Here is a 20116-nt window from a genome sequence, read left to right on the forward strand (position 1 = left end):
CAGACTTCAAAAGCTGATTTCATTGTCATGATTCTAATAAAGATATCAGATGAGACTGCAACAAATAACGTCGCCCTGGCCTTCGACTTTCTTGATTTCTTCTCCTTGTGATTTTTTATATGCGCCATAGTTGGATTCTCGGACAATGGAGGAACTTCGTAGTCCTCTTCAACAGCTTCCCAGAGATCATTAGCCTCCAGATGTGCTTCCATCCTTGCTGCCCAAATATGATAGCCTTCACCATTGAAAACAGGTGGTGCTAATGCAGTAAATGGAGTTTGTGACAAATCCATAAAGAAGAAGAGAAAAAGAAATAATAACAAATTCACAAGTCCCTCAAGAAGAGAGCTCTGATACCATTTGTTGGAAAATGAATGAGATGATTTGATAACAACACAATTTGCTGTGGAAAGTATATATTATTGATCTGATACTCAGTTTAAATACAACAAAAACACGGTTACATAATAACCGTGCAATAACTACTTCCTACAAATCAGTGATTTAATAACCACTGCAACTGACTAAAAATCATACAGATAAACATACAGGATAAGATAGCAGTTACTAAAGCATAAATTTAACAAACCTCATAAATGTGCTGGGGGCGTTATTCATCCCAAATGGCATCACTAGCCACTCATACAATCCGTCCTTAGTCTTGAAGGCAGTCTTCCACTCGTCCCCAACTCGAATCTGTATTTGATGATAACCACTCTTGAGATTAATCTTGGAGAAGACTTTGGATCCGCCAAGTTGATCTAGCATATCATCCAGCCTTGGGATAGGAAACTTGCACTTGATAGTCATCTTATTAATAGCCCTGATGTCTACACACATCCGCCAAAATCCATCCTTCTTGGGCGTAAGTAAAGCTGGAACGGCGCATCGACTCATGCTCTTCCTGACATATTCCATCTCAATGAGCTCCTCCACCTTCTGTCTCGTGATGTCATTCTCTTTAGGACTCATCCGATAATGTGGGAGGCTTGGTAAACTAGCCCTAGGAACAAGATCAATATGATGCTGAATGTCCCTCAAAGGTGGCAAACCACTTGACAACTCTTCAGGGAACAGGTTTCGATATTCACTAAGTAGGCGGGTCACTTCAATCGGCATCTCCCTTTTCCCCTCTTGGAAAGCTTTATGATTCGCCTTAACCATTACCACATACACCAACTGGCTCTCTTCACATAGGCGTAAGTAGAAACTTCACCCCATCCTTAACAAATCTGTAAGTATTCCTTCTTCCGGCATGGATGGCGTCCCTATCAAACTGTCGTGGTCTTCCCAACAATAGGTGGCAGGCGTCCATATCAACCACGTCATAATAGACTTCATCCCTATAGTCACCAATCTCAATGGGCACTTTACACCTCTGGTCCACTCTAAGCTCACCCAAATTCTTGATCCAGGGGTCAGGATGCGCCTCCACCAACAGCCCGAAATTCCGAACGGCACTGCTCACAATATTCTCTTGACTGCCACTATATATTATAACATTGCATCGCCCTCCTTTCACAAGGTAGCGAGTCCTGAAGAGTTGGTGTCTCTGATCTTCCTCCATCCGGCTGGAGACCAAAAAACCCCTTACCAAGTGAACGGCGTGTCTCTCTTCATCCGCCTCTACATCATCATCTTCTAGGGGCTCACAAAACACTTCATCTCCTTCTTTATACTCATCCTCATATCTTTCTACCACATTGGCGCTCTCATTGCACCTAAAGCATTTGAAAGGTGCATGTCTGGCGTATGGGTTGTTGTTCTTAGGAGGTACATGCCCCTCTTTGTAAGGTCTGGTATCTCCCCCAGATCCCCATCCAACATTGCTGACATTTGCCCCACCGGCACCCGCCACTTGTTTGCCCTTGTCATAGTGCTTCACACTATCTTTTCCTCCAGGTGTATAATCAGCAGCGGCGGATCTCCTGGATCTAACAGTCAGCTGTGATTCGGCCTTAAGAGCTAAATTCCTGGCATCCTGCACGCGAATCACCATCTATGTGCCAATACGATCCTGGATGTTGTATCTCAATCCATTTAGATACCTAAAAGTCTTTTGACTTTCGGTTTCCGACAAGTTAGCCTTGCTAAAAGTCTCAAAAACTCTGAGGTATATTCATGGACACTTCGATTCCCTTGAGAACCCATCACGAGACGACCAACATTAGCCAAAGCATCTGCCACGGCATTACCTTCTCGGTAAACATGAGAAACCACCAAGTGCAAAAAATCCATAAGAGCGAGACGATTCAACCAATCCTGTCTTACCTGCCAAGGAACTGAAAAAGTTCGGGAGGGGGAACATGCACTACGTACATCGAATCACTCTCCAACCTAGCTTAATGAAATATATTAATGGATGAATATAATTAATATCTATATAAACTATCTTTACGAGCGTTGTAAATTAATTTAGAAGTCATGAATATAGTTAGGTCAATAAATTGCCCAGCAACCAAAGTTTTACAAGAATCAACCATTTAATGTTGTTTGTATGAATTATTTTTGGCAAGTATACTCTAATAATTTAGAGTCATGAATGTAATTAAGTCGAACAAAATTAACTAGCAAGCGAACACTAAAAAAAACCATTATACCAATTTTTTTATAGATACAGTTTTAAAAAGCCTGAAAATAAAAACATAACATTATTTTCAAATTTTCCAAAAGAGTAAATTTGAGCTCTTAATCTCATGTTTACCCATACAAAAATAACATTATTTTTTGATTTTTCAAAAGAGTAAATTTGATTTTTTTTTTCAATTGAACCAATTACTTGAGAGTAAAAAGAAAATGTGAAACACTATCTAACCCTACTTTAAACTTCTCTTCTCTCTCTCTCATGAAAGCTGCTGCTGATCTCCTCTGTTTTGCTAAATCTGCGTGAATGGCTTGTCAAAAGTAAAAACCTTAAATCAATTTCTTCCCAGTTAGCTATCGTGCTATCTCTCTCTCCTGGCAACAAAGGCCATCATCTGATTCAATCCTATGTGAGGTGGAAGAAATTCGCCCTAGGTTCTCTCTCTCTGATATTCACCCTCTTGGATCTAATCTAAGATCCGTTGTCTACAAATAATTGAGGTATTTGATTCTGAATCACGTAATCAGTTTTCAACTTTAAATCCTTGTTGTCTTCAATTTTGATATATTTCATCTCATATTTGGATCTAATGATCCATCAATCTGATTTTCACTATATTTGGGTTAAAACATAAACTGATTTCCATTATGGACAAATGAATTCCTGAGGTTGCCATCGGTTTCAACCATCTGATTTTGTCCTTTTAGATCTAATCTAAGCTCTGCTGTCGCCAAATCATTGAGGTGTCTGATTAATTCAAGCTCGCCTAATGGATTTTCTACTTTAAATCTCTGTTGTCTTTAGTTTTTCTACTTTAAATCTCCTATTTACTTGATATAGATTAAGCACAACTCTGGGGAATTTGGTATTGTTCTTGGTACAAGAGCATGTAACTGGAGTTATCTTAGTTATCACCAAGTGCTAGTGATGATCTGAAATTAGTTCAATGAATTTTAAATAGTTTCCATTACTTTAAATACTCATATGCTTCACTGTATGTTTTTTTATTTTATATTAACTTACTGATTATGAGTAGTGTTCTGATAAGTTTTATAAGTATGATAAACGTTTTCAGTGTTTTTTCTTTTTGATGAAAGTGTTTTGATTACTCATTAAGTATGAACTACAGGCATGGTTCATGTTCAAGTATATTAATATTTTGAAGAGAAACTTCATCAATTACAATATTCATCATATGCTGCTAATGATTTGAAATTAGTCCAATCAATTTTATAAATCCTAGTCTAAAAAATAAAAAATCAGAACCAATTCATTGATAAATGATGCTTTGACCACCTGTTTTTTTAGGTATATTCCAATTTCAATTGTTCTCTTTTGTTGGATCTAAGTTGTTGTTTCCATTTCATAATTTTATGTTACACAGGAAGCACATTTCAAGATTTAGACCTTGATACTATAGGTAATCACGGCATCTGCACAGATTATTTTTATCCTTTTAGTTTTTCTTGATAACCCGATAATTATAAGACTTACCTATTTTAATTCTCTTCTCCATTCTTCACGGAATATTGATATTGTATGTTCCAAGATGTTGGATTGTTATATCCTTCAATATTTCACTTGATTTAAAATGGATTTTATCGGACTTTTGTACCTAGAATAAAAAAAGATAATTTTACTAGTTTGCTTCAGATTCAATTGTTTAGTGTTCCACTTGGTTACTTTAGTGGCTTTAGTTTCCTGTAAGGATTGTCTTTTTTTATTTAAATCAAAATCAATGGAAACGATGATTTTAAGTTTGTTAATTTTGTGCACGAAAAATAATGGTGAAGACACAAGAAGAAAATTCATTTCAAGATACGTGTGCACGAATAGATCTTCCGGGCACTCAGAAAAACAAAAAAGAAATTTTTTTAGTCAAGTAAAACACCTCATCATTGGTAGTTCACTCAATTCACATAGTTTTTAAGTGGTTTACGTGTTTACTCTCAGCTTATTTTCTTGCTAGACTAAACAGAAAGTGCTAAAATAAAACAAAGACTCTATTGTAGTTCTCCAAAAACTTGGGTTAGGAAACAAACTAAGTGATAGTTTGTAAAAAAAAAAAAATAAGGGTTAAGAAGGAAAGAAAAACTATAAGCTACAAAAATTAAGGCTTAAAAAAGCTTTCTAAAGTTGATAAAAAAGATAAAAATAAAGTAAAGAAAAATGTTAATTCCAAGGAGACTTGTTTCTGTTAGAGATAATATTTGGTATTATCTCTAAACATTATCTTAAGGATAATTCCTCCCTAATTCCCTAATCATTATAGAGTTTTACTTGTATCACAATCCCAGAAGTACAGTGGGATTATACTTACTTTATCTGTAGTCTATTAGGGCTACAATACCTGTTATATATTTATAGCATTATTAATGAAACCCTAATCAAGGGAATTACACAATCAATCTTTCTCTCTCTCTCTCTACCGTCGACTTCTCCTTCTCTCTAGGCAGTCGACATTCCTCTTCCTTCCTCTATCTCTCACTGTTATACTTCCGTTAACATGGTATCAAGAGCAACAACGGATCCATCTATGTCTGATTCAATTCCGCTACAGACAACTGTCGGAACTCAATCCGAATTCATTCAACCTGCAGTTTCCGCCGTGTCCCTGTCAAACAGAAGCAACGGAACTGCTGCGGCTGGAATTTTTTCCGCGGCTATGCCTGCTGCGGCCTCTGCCGGTGGTGATCATTCGGCAGCCGGTACTGAATTCACGATCGCCACAGCCTCTGCGTCTTCCCTTCAGCCATCATCCGGGTGGAGATTTGAGTCGCCATTCACCACTCCGGAACAATCAACTGTAACATCATCTTACTTGTTTGACAATAAGGATTCTGGTGCTATTCCTCGGAACAGACAGAATCAAGCGGCTCCTTCACTATTCCCTCCACCAGGTAATCATTCTCAACCTATTATCAGACCAGGTTTTGGACCCCCTCCATCTTATCACAGTTCCCAGATACCCTCATCACTCCACACCCATAGTTCTGATTCTTTTATTAGCAATCCTGGACCAACTTTTAATCCTCATTCCAACCATGATTATCCCTCCTCATCAATAAATCCTGTTTACTCTAACTCCACAACAAATGCTATTAATATGACTCGTCCAGCCCCCACCCATACAGCCACACACATCAAATTAACACCACATAACTACAAGGCTTGGAGAATGGCCATTGTTTCCACCCTGAAATCACATCATTACTTTGAGCATATTATTAGCAATAATGCACCACCTCCAAAATTTCAAACCCGAAGCAGTTTTATGTCTGGTCCTGATAATATGATGCTTAACCCTGCTTATACTGTTTGGGATGATCTTGAGAATACTGTTATGTCATTATTGTTGCACTCTCTGACTGAGGAGATCTATCCTTTAATCACTTGTTTTCACTATTCCCATGATATATGGGTGGCCCTTGAGCAAGCCTATGGAATTATTACTGATTCTCGACAATTTCAATTGAGCATAAAGTTACAAGAACTTGAACAGAATGACATGCCTATCACTGAATACATGCACAAATTAAAGGACCTTTTGGATGACCTTGCTGCCTCTGGCAATCCATACCCCATGCATCTATTACCACCTTTGTTATACAAGAATGTTGGAGAGGCATTCAAATCAACCATCCAAAACCTTATTACTCAAAAGGGCATACACATTAGCTTTTATGAATTATTGAGCAATTTGAAAATGGTTGAAGGTCTGATTCAGTCAACAGCAAAAAAGGCAGAGTTTATTTTACCTACCCCAAGAGCTAACTCTTTGGAAGCCCATGTTTCTACTGTTTCACCCAATGGTACTGCAAAGAAAAATAAAAAGAGAAGGGGTGGAAAATGTTTTAATTGTGGAGATCTTGATCATTGGGCTGATAAATGCAAACGTCCAAAGGGGTATGCAACTCAATATCGTCCTGGACCATAGGCATATGCGGCATGGCACACATCTTCTGACCCATTCAGTGGTCCACCTCAGCCTTGGTATCCGGATACTGGAGCCACAAATCACATGACTCCAAATCCAAATCAACTTCAGATCATGTATCCTTATCCAGGTTCTGATTCGGTTCAGTTCGGCAACGGACAAGGTTTGCAAATTTCTCATTTAGGTCACTCTAATGTTCATCAGTTTAATATTAATGATATTCTTCTTGTGCCTAAACTAACCAAGTCTCTTTTATCTGTTCAAAAATTTTCTCGAGATAACTCTTGTTTCTTTGAATTTTGGCCTAATCATTTTCTTGTAAAGGATCAAGCAACTGGGGAAATCCTGTTACGCGGTCCGAGTAAGGAGGGGCTCTATGTGCTACCACCAAACTTGAAGGAGGGGCTAGTAGGGGAAAAGGTGTCCTTTGTGCGATGGCATGCAAGGTTGGGGCACTGTCAGAATCAAACAGTTAGCAAAATTTTGAAGAATAATAAGCTTGTGTCAACAACACCGGCCAGTAGTTGTTTATTTTGTCCTTTAGGAAAACTAGCCAAAACTTCTTTATCGTCAATTGTGCATTCTAGCACTTTTATCTTTGAAAATTTACATTTGGATGTTTGGGGCCCTGCTCCTATTCTTTCATTTAATGGTCATCGTTATTTTCTCATTATCATTGATGAATTTACTCGCTTTGGTTGACTATTCTGTTTAAAAAATAAAAGTGAAGTTGCCATTACTTTTCAAAAATTCTATGCCATGATTAGAAATCAGTACAATGCTAGGGTCAAGAATTTCTACTCTGATCTTGGGGGAGAGTTTCAAGCACTTCAACCGTTTTTGCAAACAAATGGTATTGTTCACAAGATTGCATGCCCTCATACTCATGCTCAAAACGGGATTGCTGAACGAAAAATTAGACACATAGTTGACACTTGCTTAACCTTATTAGCCAATGCTTCCCTACCTTTGTGTTTTTGGAACTATGCCATGATTCATAGCATGCGTATGATTAACATTCTTCCTACTAAAGTTCTTTGTGATAAATCACCGTTTTTTCTATTTCACAAAAAACAACCCTCGTATTCTTCAATTCGCATATTTGGAAGTGGTATTTTTCCATTACTTAGACCTTACAATCGACACAAATTTGAATTTCGTTCCAAATTATGTATTTACCTTGGTCCGTCGTCAAACCACTCGGGAGAATTGTGTCTTGATCTAGCAACCAAGAGAATTTACATTTGTAAATTTGTTCGACATCAGGAGGATGTCTTTCCTACAGCGCAACCTTTGGCACCGGCGAATCATACTAGCGCTGACTTCCAGGCTACTATCTGTGAGCTCCCATCGTTGCTTGGACTGTATCCAGGTAATCTTCGTTCCTCTCCTCTTACACCTACTTCTATCTCTTCTTCTTTACCATCCATTATTCCCGCTGTGCCGAGATCTCTCTCTCAAACAGCTCTCCCCACACCTCCGCCTTCTACTGTCATCACTGCATCTGCCCCGTAATAGCAGCATGAACCACCATGCGATGACACTCAGCACAACGAGTTCAGCGCTGCGGACATCACAGGCTCAGCAGACGGACGTGCCTCTGCTAATTGCGAGGAATCACTTGCGGATACCAATCTGCAAAATGGTGCTTCGCCTGCTACTGGTGCAGAATCACCTGCTGGCCGCGCAATAACGCCGCGCACAGTGCCTAGCGATCTCGCTTCGCAAGCACCGCCTGTCGATTATCAATCAATTCCTCCAATTGTGTTCCGAGCAAGCAATCAGCATGCTCCTGCAATCGCGGAATATGGACATTCGCGCGCGGATGTCTCTGGCTCGGACATCCAGCCTCGCACTCAGCGATTACCGATGTCTCTGGCGCGGCACCACCCTTAACTCGCTTGGGAGATTTGAGGCTCTTCTTTCTTCGCACAGTGATGGTGTGGTTGATCCAACGTGCTTTAGTAAAGCACAAAAATCCCTGGAATGGCGTCAAGCGATGTCAGAAGAGATCAAGGCACTAATTGACAACGGGACATGGCAACTTGTCCCTCGACCCTCCGGAAGACATATTATAACCTCGCGATGGTTATTCCGCACCAAACGAAAAAGCGATGGTTTTATTGATCGATACAAGGCTAGGCTTGTTGCACGTGGTTTCACTCAGAAATCGGGAATTGACTACAAGGAAACGTTTAGCCCTGTAGTAAAAGCAACTACCATCAGGACAGTGTTCACTATCGCTACAACAAAGGGATGGTTCATTAATCAGCTTGATGTGTCCAATGTATTTCTGCATGGAAATCTATCAGAAACAATCTTCATGGAACAACCACAGGGGTTTCGAGACCCTGATCAACCTAATTATGTGTGTCTTCTTCGTAAGAGCTTATACGGACTCAAACAAGCGCCTCGTGAGTGGTTCACTCGTCTAAGAAACTTCCTAGTGTCTCTTGGATTCAAAATGTCATTGGCAGACAACTCTCTATTTGTTCACAAGCAAGGCAACATACAGACATATATACTATGCTATGTGGATGATATCCTTGTCACAGGAAATTCACCGGATCACATTATCAACACCATTGCTGCCATTGAAAAAGAATTCCCGATCAGGAATTTGGGTAAAGCCGAGTATTTTTTGGGCATTGAAATACACTATTCTAGAGAAGGCATTCATCTCTGTCAAGCCAAATATGCTTCTGACATTCTGGATAGAGTAAAAATGGCCGACTCCAAGCCAATCTCCACACCAATGGCAACTACCCCAACTCTATCAAAATCACTAGGCAAGGCTCTTCCCTCTGGGGATGAATATCGGAGCATTGTGGGTGCTCTCCAGTATCTCCTTCTCACTCGACCTGACATTGCATTTGCGGTTAACAAACTATGTCAATTCTTGCGTTGCCCGACGGATGAACACTGGAAGAGTGTTAAGAGAGTACTTCGCTATCTTCAAGGCACTCTGAACTATGGTATTACGATGTCATCCAAACCCATTGACAGTATGCATTGCTATTCTGATAGTGATTGGGGTGGATGTCCTGATGATCGTCGATCCACGGGCGCCTTTTGCATCTATCTAGGCAAGAGTATCATCTCATGGCAAACTCGCAAGCAACCAACGGTATCCAGATCATCCACGGAGAGTGAATACAAGGCAGTTGCAAATGCTACGGTGGAACTCCTGTGGATTCAATCTCTCCTACATGACCTGGGCTTTCCAATCCCAACACCTGTGCAACTATGGTGTGACAATGTTAGTGCCATCTACCCCACATCAAATCCAGTTTTCATGCTCGTACGAAGCACATTGAACTTGATTATCATTTTGTTCGGGAACGAGTTGCAAATGGCTTTCTTAGCGTACGATTCATTCCAACTGATGATCAGGTAGCTGACATTCTGACCAAGCCGCTTCCTACTCTCTGGTTCGAACGACTTCGCTCTCGACTTATGGTTCAAGATAGGCATCGGCTTGCGGGGGGGGTGTTAGAGATAATATTTGGTATTATCTCTAAACATTATCTTAAGGATAATTCCTCCCTAATTCCCTAATCATTATAGAGTTTTACTTGTATCACAATCCCAGAAGTACAGTGGGATTATACTTGCTTTATCAGTAGTCTATTAGGGCTAGAATACCTGTTATATATTTATAGCATTATTAATGAAACCCTAATCAAGGGAATTACACAATCAATCTTTCTCTCTCTCTCTCTCTACCGCCGACTTCTCCTTCTCTCTAGGCAGTCGACATTCCTCTTCCTTCCTCTATCTCTCACTGTTATACTTCCGTTAACAGTTTCATCGTTTTATTGTCTCAAATCAGTGCGTGCAGACTGCACTCAGTATTTAGTGCAAATTGTAATCCTTCACAAGTCAAAACATACACACAAAAATATATAAAAAAAAAAAGAGTTTTTTTTATGTTCCCTATTGGGCTCAAATTCAGCTCACAATTCATTGGGTTTTAATTTTTGTGCTTATTAGTTCTTCCCAAGCTCAACTTTATTATCACATGCCTTCAATTTTTAAGTTATCTACCTAAGTAATGATTTTAGCATTTCTTCCAAAGTAGGGTCTGGATATGATCTTAGCTCATGCAGATACAAGGATTGTGTCCTACACCTAAACTAGTTAGCATGCAATATTAGATTCGATTTTCAATCCCCAAAGACAAATAACAAAGTTTAGCTTCGAAGGAAGTTGGTTTTTAGGTCTTAAAACATGCAAAACACACAAAAATTACTTAAAATACCAAGAACTAAACTAGCCTTGGGTCATCACGAGTGTGGTGTGCCGCCTACAGACATCCATGATATTTTACTTAGAGATAGGATAGGGATCTCTTTTCCTAGATTAATTACTAGTTAGTGTTCCGGGTTCTCCCTCCATGTAACCAAAAAAAAAATATAAGAGTCAATGTAACGAATTAACTTAAAGGATAAGGTGTAAAAATATCTCAAACGTTTATACTCAGGAGCAATTTTACTCCTAACGTCTAAAATTGTGCAATTTGACCTTTAATACAACCAATAGCAATTTTACTCATAACGTTGATAAGTTGGGTCAATTGGAGAAATAAGTTATCAAAATCTATTCTCGATTATGAATCTTGTCATTTATACTTGTGCGTCATTTTATCACTTATTAGTAACATATCACAAACATATGATTAAACATGAAAAAAATAAAAATATAATGCCTTATGTACGAATCGGAGAAAAAAAATTCAAATATTTCATGGAACTTGTAAATATTGATCTTCAATTATATTACTAAATCATAAAAAATATGATTTATTTTTAAAAAACCATCCAATATGCAATTGGTACAGAATATGGAACACAATATCTGTCTTTTATAATAATGTCTGAAATTAACCCAACTTGACATTGTTATAAGTAAAATTGTACCATTTTAGATATTAGGGGTTGTTAGACGAGGTGCCGCGGCCTAATCTCCCGGGCGGACCGGGGGGTGGACAACCTGATGGCGACGTAAGCGGTGATTGGCGCCGAAAGCAACCAATCGTGGAATCAAGCTGCTCGGCAGGACCGGAGCTCGGAGATATGGAATAGTCGCCACCCACGAATGGGAAAATGAACACCGATCCCTTGCGGGAGACCGGTGTGGGTTCGGGAAACTTAGGTACGAGCCGAGAAGGCTAGCTCCTTTCCGGAGAAAGGCTACTAGGCACCCCGATATCGCCCGGTTATGAACCACCGGCCTCCTACTCAGCATGTTAGGCGATAACGGACTAATCGTATACTTCTTTAAGTTTAAAATTCATTTGAAACCCTTTTCTTTCTTTTTTCAGAAACCGTTTTGAGCATATATTATTGGAAAGCCATACTAGTAAAGAATCCCCCATTTATGTTATACATACACAGAGAATGGGGAGAAAGAAGTGATTTATTTACAACTTCATTTACATGTCACGCTGTGTGTTTATTCTACACTAACTTATTTTCCCCAAAACGAGTTTATTTACATGGTTCGCACCTTAATCACCGTTGGAACGATTTAGGTGCGTTTTAAAACCCCGTTTGATGAAGTTTTACCCGAATCGCCGTTGGAACGACTCGAGTGTTTGAAAACGTTAGGATAAGAACCTTTTAATGAGAAAACGTGGTTAAACATACAAGTCAATATCATGTTGTACAAATCCTTTAAGAAAATGATTCTAAAACTCTATTATTCACAAAGAAAACGATTTTAATTATAATATTCGCTTAATCCGCCATTGGAACGGACTAAGGTTTTATGACGTGGTGTTTTGAGAAATGATTTGAAATGTTAACAAAAACAACTCTATTTACTTACATTAGGAAACTCTAAAAATTCATTAGTTTAAATAATTATATTGAAAGCTCTCTTTTTGTGATTTATTTTCCTCTCTTATTTAATGGACTCTCCACCTATTATACTTGTAATAATAAACCCATTTAAACCAAGACTCATACTCAAATAAAGCCCATTTGAAACATGGACCCATGAATGGTCCAAAGGAATAAAGAAAGTAATTCTAGCATATATATATACATTTAAATCAAAAAAATAGATTAAGAAAATAAAAGTTTATACAAAAGAAACTATATGTATATAAAAATAGTAGGTACAATATATCTATACTTTAAAAATGTGAAAATAGTAAGTAAATCCTATAACTAAGAAAATAATATTCATCCAAAAATAATTTCCTTCAATAACCACTAAAATAATCCAAATATCCCAAAACTACATATATACATATCTATTATAGTTTTAAATATCAAAAATAACATATACTAATATATATTAATTATTTTCCAAAATACCCAAGTAAATAATCTTCAAAATAGAATCTAATAGAGCCCAAATGAATAAAAAGAAAAACATATATATACATATACTTATATTGTAAAATAGAATAATAATAAAAAAGCATACAAATATTCTAAAATAATTACATATACTAAAGGTCTAAAATAATTTGAAAAGCATATATTACATAACTATACATATATATATTAAGGATTAAAAGCTTAAAAGTTAAGAAAAAGGGACTGAAATGGCATCTTTTACGTTTTGGCAATTTACCGACGGAAAATCCGTCGGTAAACAGCATTTAGTGACAGAAATGACAAATTACAGCAGCACTCCAATATTCTCCAGATTTATTCGATAGCTTTAAATTAAATCTAATTCAATCGTTTTGGATTTCCGAACTACCAAAAATGGATCATAGTCGAAAACGGAAGTTCCTAAACGACGTTTTTTATTTCAAATCATTATTTGGAAATTTCTTTTAAATTAAAAACTTGTAATTACAACGTTTTCGATACCCGAACTACCTTTTTATCGGATCACGGTTCGTATTGGGATATCAAAACGAGGTTTTTTATTTTAAAACAAAACCGAATTTTATTCAACACAAAATGGAAATTAAATAAATACGCTAATTAAATAAAATGTGACACCATAAATAAATAACTAAATAAATAAAAACTATAACATAAAAATAAATAGGAGAAGAAGATAAATAAAATAAAATAAAAGAGAGTCTAGTCCTCGGATAATACCTTAAATTCGGTATCTGATAGTCGAAGCCGATTGATTCCACGAACCACGATCTTCCGTTTTTAATGAAAATTTAGTAAAAATTGAACTTTAGGAAATTTAGAATTTTTGAGAAAAAAAAAATATTTTTCTCAAAAAAAATTCACTCTCTCTCTAAAAACGTTTAGACTGAGAAAGCTCTCTCCAAAAATCCTCCTCCTTTGCATTGGGATCCGTGCCCCTTTTTATAGGGAAACGGATCCCGGAACTTTGGGCGACGCCCAAGTAAAATTGGGCGTCGCCCAAAGTCGTTGGGCGGCCGCCCAAGGCTTGTTGGGCGGCCGCCCAACACTAAATTGGGCTACCGCCCAACGCCAGGTTGGGCGCTCGCGCAACGCTCGTTGGGCGTTTGCCCGACGTGGTTGGGCGCCCGTCCGACGACCCCCGAGGCGTGCCTCGCGCTGTCGGGCGCGCGCGCCCCACGGCCACCGAGCGCGCGTTCCGCACCGTCGGACGCTCACACGTTGCGGCCGCCGAATGCGCGCTCCGCGCTGCCGGGCGCGCACGCTCAGTGGCCAACGAGAGCGTGCCCCGCGCTATCAGACTCGGGCGTTGCTCGGACGTCGAGAACGTGCCACTCGTGGTTGACGCGTGCGTCCGACGGACGCCGAGCGCACGTCCTGTGCCGTCGAGCGGGCGTTCGACCATTGTCGACCGCGCGCCGGATGCCGCTAAGCACCCGCGGCATGCCGCTAAGCATACGCGAGCCACCTTACCGGCAACAGCGACCCGCCGTAATTTTCTTTCCTTATTATACGCTTATTATTCTTTATATTTTTTTTTTGTTTTTCAAAACTTCCGGAATCAATCGCTTCAACCGTCTTGTTTTCAGGTTTTCGTCACAGGTCCTCCGACTCAGTGTCTACAGTTGCCCCTACTTTTCTATTTTGACAGTGATGTGTGTGTTTCGAAAACGTTTTTTGCTAACATAACACATGCAATGTAAAACATATAAAAGTAAAAGACACGTAAAGAGTAGGAGGGAGCATACCTGACCTTCGCGCTGCGCGTTCCGGTGTCATCCTCTGATTCCTACCATCGTCACCTTTGGAGTGGCCGTCGATGGATGTTCTTTTCTCGGAATCTAGCGTACGTTGGTTATGGGTAAGAATGGCTCAAAAGCAATTTCGATGTACGACCGTTAATGGGATGGCTCAAAAGCAACTCAAGTCTGAGACCGCGAGTAAGATGGCTCAAAAGCGACCCTGGTCCACGACCGCGGGTAAAATGGCTCCAAAGCAACTCAGGTCTGCGACCTTGAGTAAGATGGCTCAAAAGCAACTCTGGTCTACGACCGAGAGTAAGATGGCTCAAAAGCGACCCTGGTCCACGACCGCAGGTAAAATGGCTCAAAAGCAACTTCGGTCTGCGACCGTGAGTCAGATGGCTCAAAAGCAACTCCGGTCTGCGACTGTGAGTCAGATGGCTCAAAAGCAACTCCGGTCTGCGACCATGAGTCAGATGGCTCAAAAGCAACTCCGCTCTGCGACCGTGAGTCAGATGGCTCAAAAGCAACTCCGGTCTGCGACTGTGAGTCAAATGGCTCAAAAGCTGGGATTGTTTCTGGATTTTCTTACGACACCGTTGTCTGTATCTTCTTACTGGAGCTATCATCTCGGAGGTTCAATGGGAATGTGTTTCAGTCTGAAATGATATAGACTAATGATCGTTTTTCTATTAACTGTCATCTGTATTTTGACTGGTGTCACTGTTCTGTAAAAATTGACTGTTATTTGGAGTTCATATCTTGGCAATGTTGGTCGTTGTCTGGGAGAAATGCAGGCTGAAACGGACTGCAAATCGGAGGTCTGTGCACCTAGTAATTAATTATTTACTTTTTACCTTTATGTCAAATCGTACTTCTTTCACTATTTACGGGAATGCCATTCCCTTTTCCTATATAAGGTGGTGGGGTTTCATTTCAACCCCACACCTTCTCTCTCTTCTTTCTCTCACTAGAATTCAATTTGGATTATTCTCGGGATGGATTTAGATGAATGGGATGGCACTAGAGGCATGGACGAGGTTTACGTAAACCTGGATAGAGTGGATACCTTCCACGACCCTACGACGCATTTGAGCAGGACACGCTGCAACGAGGTAAGTAATTTCTCACTTTTATTTGATTCGAACTCTAGGCTTTAGCATTCCTATCCGAACATGATTTGCATGCTAACCCTTAGACTGCCTTAGAGGACTTTAGCTAGAAAACGTGAATTCCTTTATTCACAAGTAACACCTGTTTATTTTTGTAAGAATGCGCGCTATATGCATGTGAATAGTGACACTACAAATTTATGCATGCTAACGGTACAAACAACGTGAATAGTGAAGACGTGAATAGTGCACGTGAATAGTAAAAACGTGAATAGTAAAAACTTAGCTAATGCACGTGAATAGTGAAAACGTGAATAGTAAAAACGTGAATAGTAAAAACTTAGCTAATGCACATGAATAGTAAAAACATGAATAGTAAAAACTTAACTAATGCACGTAAATAGTAAAACCTAATCTATGCTCCTCGTCCCCGTAGACGATGGTGGATTAAAGAATTGACTAAACCCTACGTGAATGACCCTACAGGAGAGATTTTTACAGAAAATTGGTCCTAACTGACCGGATGTCTCTATGAAAGAATACCTAGTCTTAACGCGTTCTTATCAATTGCATGCACGAAGGGTGGAAAGGTACATGCGGGTCTCATTCAGGCACTCAGCGATTTGGATGCAGCGGCTTCCTACGATTGGGCAGGGGCAGGCTTAGCCTTTCTCTACAAGTTTTTGGATCTGACTTGCCGGAAGCGCAAGGATTTCGGTGGTTACACCTTTGCTCTGCTGGTACGTGACGCCTTCTTGACTTGCCCGTCTTATCTTCTTCACGTTTTTCACACTCCTAGTCCTTGTTTTTACCGCAGGTGTGGGCGTATGAGAGGCACATCCTTCCCAGCCGGTCTCGATCTCGACTGAGAGTACCGAGGCCGCCTTTCATGACTCGATGGAGGGATTTTGACTTGAGCGCCGAAAGGAGTCGGACGGTTCCACGGCTCCTAGATTGGATCGACTCGCTGACCCTCACACAGGTAGATTTTGCCTAATCATGCTCGGTTTTTGTTTGAGTCTTTCTGACTTTCTCTTTGTGCATTTTTTAGATTAAGTTCAGGTGGGACGACTTCGACTTCGGCCCCGATTATACATATGTATCGATGATCCAGGAGCAGCAGTGTGTGCTCACCGGCCCCTGCGTGCGGGCATGGTATTTAGGGGATCGAGGCATCACTGGAGTTAGGGACGCTCACTGGACACCGGGTGAGATCCCCGTCTCTATGTTCACGGTGCGGACCATGCCCTTATCGACCGTTCGTCGGGACTTGACCCGTTAGTTTGTTGGTAGAGCGGTGTGGATTCACGCCGGGGGCCGTGAGCCTTACTTATCTACTCTGCTGAGCGCGAGGGATGCCCCGGCGGCAGCGATGGAGGTGGATCCGGTGGCAGATGTATTTTTGAGGGAGGCTGTCGCGGCAGTCTTCGGTCAGGAGGAGGTCCCGGTAAGTGGTTCCACCCCCTTCTTATTTTACCTTTCATTCATGAGATGTTTAGGGGTTTTTATTGTGTTTTTTTTGCAGGAGGGGTCCTGGAGGAGTGCCCATTTATCTGATTTCTTTGACGGTACTCGAGCTCAGACGCCTGTGTGCGAGTAGCCCTACTACGTCGGCGAGTCCTCCAGCGCTGCCCGACCGGAGAGGTCTTCCCTAGGCGTGCCCCTACCAGACTACGGGAGAGATTATGCCACGATTTGCTATGACGAGTCTGGGGCAGCTTATGCGAGATTTGAGGTGGCTCCTCCTATCATCTCCTCGAGGGTCCCATTTGATCCCTCAGACGCTTCTCTGACCACGAGGGAGACTTGTACGGATTACGTGGGGCTGTCTGGTTACCTACGAGATCGCCTCAGCTTGCGCTGCACCGATCACCTGGTATGTATCATTACTTTACTTTAGTGTAGTGGAATGTATGCATGTATGTATGATTTATGTTTTTGCCTATGCTGCTTTTTATCTGTTCTTTTTTCTTCTTTTTCTGTAGAGTGATCTGCATGCCCACGAGCGGAGGCAGAGCGAGTTGGTGCGGGAGGCGACGCCCGGGTTCGTCAGGTGTATCATGAGAGAAATGACCACTGGTCAGGGATGATGCGACGGGAAACTGAGGGTCGCCTTGCCGTCGAGGAGAGGGCGCGTGATGAGTCGATCAGGTGCCTTGCTTCAGAGGAGAGAGCACGAGCTGCCGATGAGAGAGCATTCGCCTCTGATGAGAGAGCGCGAGTTTCTGATGAAAGAGCGCGTGCTGCCGAGGAGGCACTATCTGCGGAGCGGGCATCACACCTGAGAGATTTTGAGGACTATTGGGACTTCCCTCCGTATTAGGCTCGTTATGTATTGCTTTGTAGCTTTCATTATTGCTTTGTAGCTTTCATTATTGCTTTGTAGCTTTTATTAGAGTTTCCCCGATGTATAGCTGATGTATAGGGAGTGGGGTGGATAGTAGGTAGCCTTTTTGTGAAAAGTAGGATAGGAAATGTATAACTCGTGATTCATATTACCATGCATTCAATAGATTATGATGATTCCCATCATTCTCGTCAAATATATTCATGCCTTTATTTATTTACAAACAACAGAAATACTTAGTTTCTTATACATTGTTTTTGTAATTGCTCAAGTCATAACTATTGTTACCAGGACCCGCCTTTCGATTTTCGGATCCCGGCGATTTTTCTCCTCTCCTTTTACTATCCCGGAATTTTTAAATGAGTGCCCTTTCGGGTTTTCACCCATTGGGATTTCCCTTATTGTTGCATAGGTCGCCCTTTACGGGTTTTCAACCTATCAGGAATTTTTCTTTATTTTTCTTTTTTTTTTTTTTTTTTTTTACGAAAAGTATTTCTTAAGCCTATCCAGGTTGGTAGGTTCGGAGAATTCCATGCCGTCCATTGTGGTTAACTTCATCGCTCCTTTGCTTAGTATCTTCTTCACGACGAATGGTCCTTCCCAGTTAGGCCTGAACTTCCCCCTCGGGTCGGTGTGCGTCACACGGATCTGTTTCAGCACCAAATCTCCTTCTTTGATAGGACTGGTCTTGACCTTTTTATTGAAAGCCCGAGCCATCCTTCTTTGATATAACTGTACATGGTAAAGCGCTTCCATCCTTTTTTCGTCAACTAGAGCCAACTGCTCACATCGCTTCTTCGCCCATTCCGCCTCGGGAATTTCTGCCTCCACTGCGATTCTCAACGATCGCTTTTCGATCTCAATTGGCAAGACTGCTTCTGTTCCATACATCAAAGAGAATGGCGTTGCCCCAATTGAGGTTCTAATTGTCGTGCGATAAGCCCATAATGCGAGTGGGAGCTGCTCATGCCAATTCCGATGTGATTCCACCGTTTTTACGAGAATCCTCTTAAGGTTCTTATTAGCTGCTTCTACTGCTCCATTAGCCTGTGGACGGTATGGAGAAGACCTATGATGTTCAATGCCATATTCTCGGAAAAGATTTCTTACTTCCCCCTGAAACTGGACCCCATTATCCGTAATCATGTGATGAGGCACTCCGAACCTGGTGATCAAGTGTTTTTCAATGAACTTTCTCATCTGCTTGGATCCCAGTTTGCTAAACGACTCTGCTTCTACCCACTTGGTGAAATAATCGATGGCGACAGCAATAAACTTATGTCCATTTGAAGCGTTAGGCCTTACTTCGCCGATGATGTCAATGCCCCAAGCAGCGAATGGCCAAATAGGTACTAGCACATGTAGTTCCATGGCCGGAAGATGACTGCAATCGCCGTGGATTTGACAATCATGGCATTTCTTTGCATACTGGTTACAATCTCTTTCCATGGTGAGCCAGTAGAAGCCTTGCCTTATGATTTTCTTTGCTAACACCGCTCCTCCCATATGGGCCCCGCAAATTCCTGAATGCACCGATTCCATCGCCTCGCGGGCTTCTCCCGCATCTAAGCACCTTAGCTGTAACCCATCGATGTGCCTTTTGTAAAGTAAGTCGTCATGGATGACGAACTGCCGAGCTAACCTTCTAATCACTGCTTGATCCCTCGGTTCTGACTCTGCCGGATATGTTCCATTTTTCATGAAGTTCACGATATCGAAATACCACGATTTTTCATCTGCCCCTAACAGCATTACGTCCTCGTAGCATGGTTTGTGAGATCTCCTTAATACCAACGGTTTCGAGGCAAGGTTTCGGGGGTTGTCCCAAACTGACACCAAAGTGGCCAAAGCATCCGCCGCCTGGTTCTGCGCTCGAGGAATGTGATAGAAACGACACTCCTTGAATCTTTGTGCCAACCCTTCTAGCTGATCTAGATATGGACGTAGCCTTTCTTCCCTCATTTCCCAGTTTCCTTGTGCCTGTTCGATGATCAACTTGGAGTCACCCCAAATTTCGACATATGATGCTCCCAGTGCCGCTAATGAC

At 41.0% G+C, this 20116-nt stretch overlaps 1 protein-coding gene and 1 long non-coding RNA gene across 2 annotated transcripts; both read left to right on the top strand.

Annotated features, from left to right (window-relative positions):
• The first annotated feature begins 2832 nt into the window (after nucleotides 1-2832).
• Nucleotides 2833-7141, top strand: LOC136223771 (uncharacterized). The gene is made up of 2 exons (XM_066011931.1): nucleotides 2833-3084; nucleotides 3969-7141. The coding sequence occupies exon 2, from the start codon at nucleotides 5091-5093 to the stop codon at nucleotides 6519-6521; it is 1431 nt and encodes a 476-aa protein (XP_065868003.1). The 5' UTR covers nucleotides 2833-3084; nucleotides 3969-5090; the 3' UTR covers nucleotides 6522-7141.
• A 6907-nt stretch (nucleotides 7142-14048) lies between these two features.
• Nucleotides 14049-18182, top strand: LOC136224333 (uncharacterized). Its single transcript, XR_010686393.1, has 5 exons — nucleotides 14049-16462; nucleotides 16540-16704; nucleotides 16774-17169; nucleotides 17248-17598; nucleotides 17708-18182. It is a non-coding gene; the product is annotated as an uncharacterized lncRNA (long non-coding RNA).
• The last annotated feature ends 1934 nt before the right edge of the window (nucleotides 18183-20116 follow it).

Source organism: Euphorbia lathyris, chromosome 3 (genome assembly GCF_963576675.1).
Source record: "Euphorbia lathyris chromosome 3, ddEupLath1.1, whole genome shotgun sequence".
In the NCBI taxonomy this organism is placed as follows: Eukaryota; Viridiplantae; Streptophyta; class Magnoliopsida; order Malpighiales; family Euphorbiaceae; genus Euphorbia; species Euphorbia lathyris.

Coding starts and splice junctions, on each gene's coding strand:
- LOC136223771 (XM_066011931.1), top strand. CDS start 5,091: ATGGTATCAAGAGCAACAACGGATCCATCTATGTCTGATTCAATTCCG.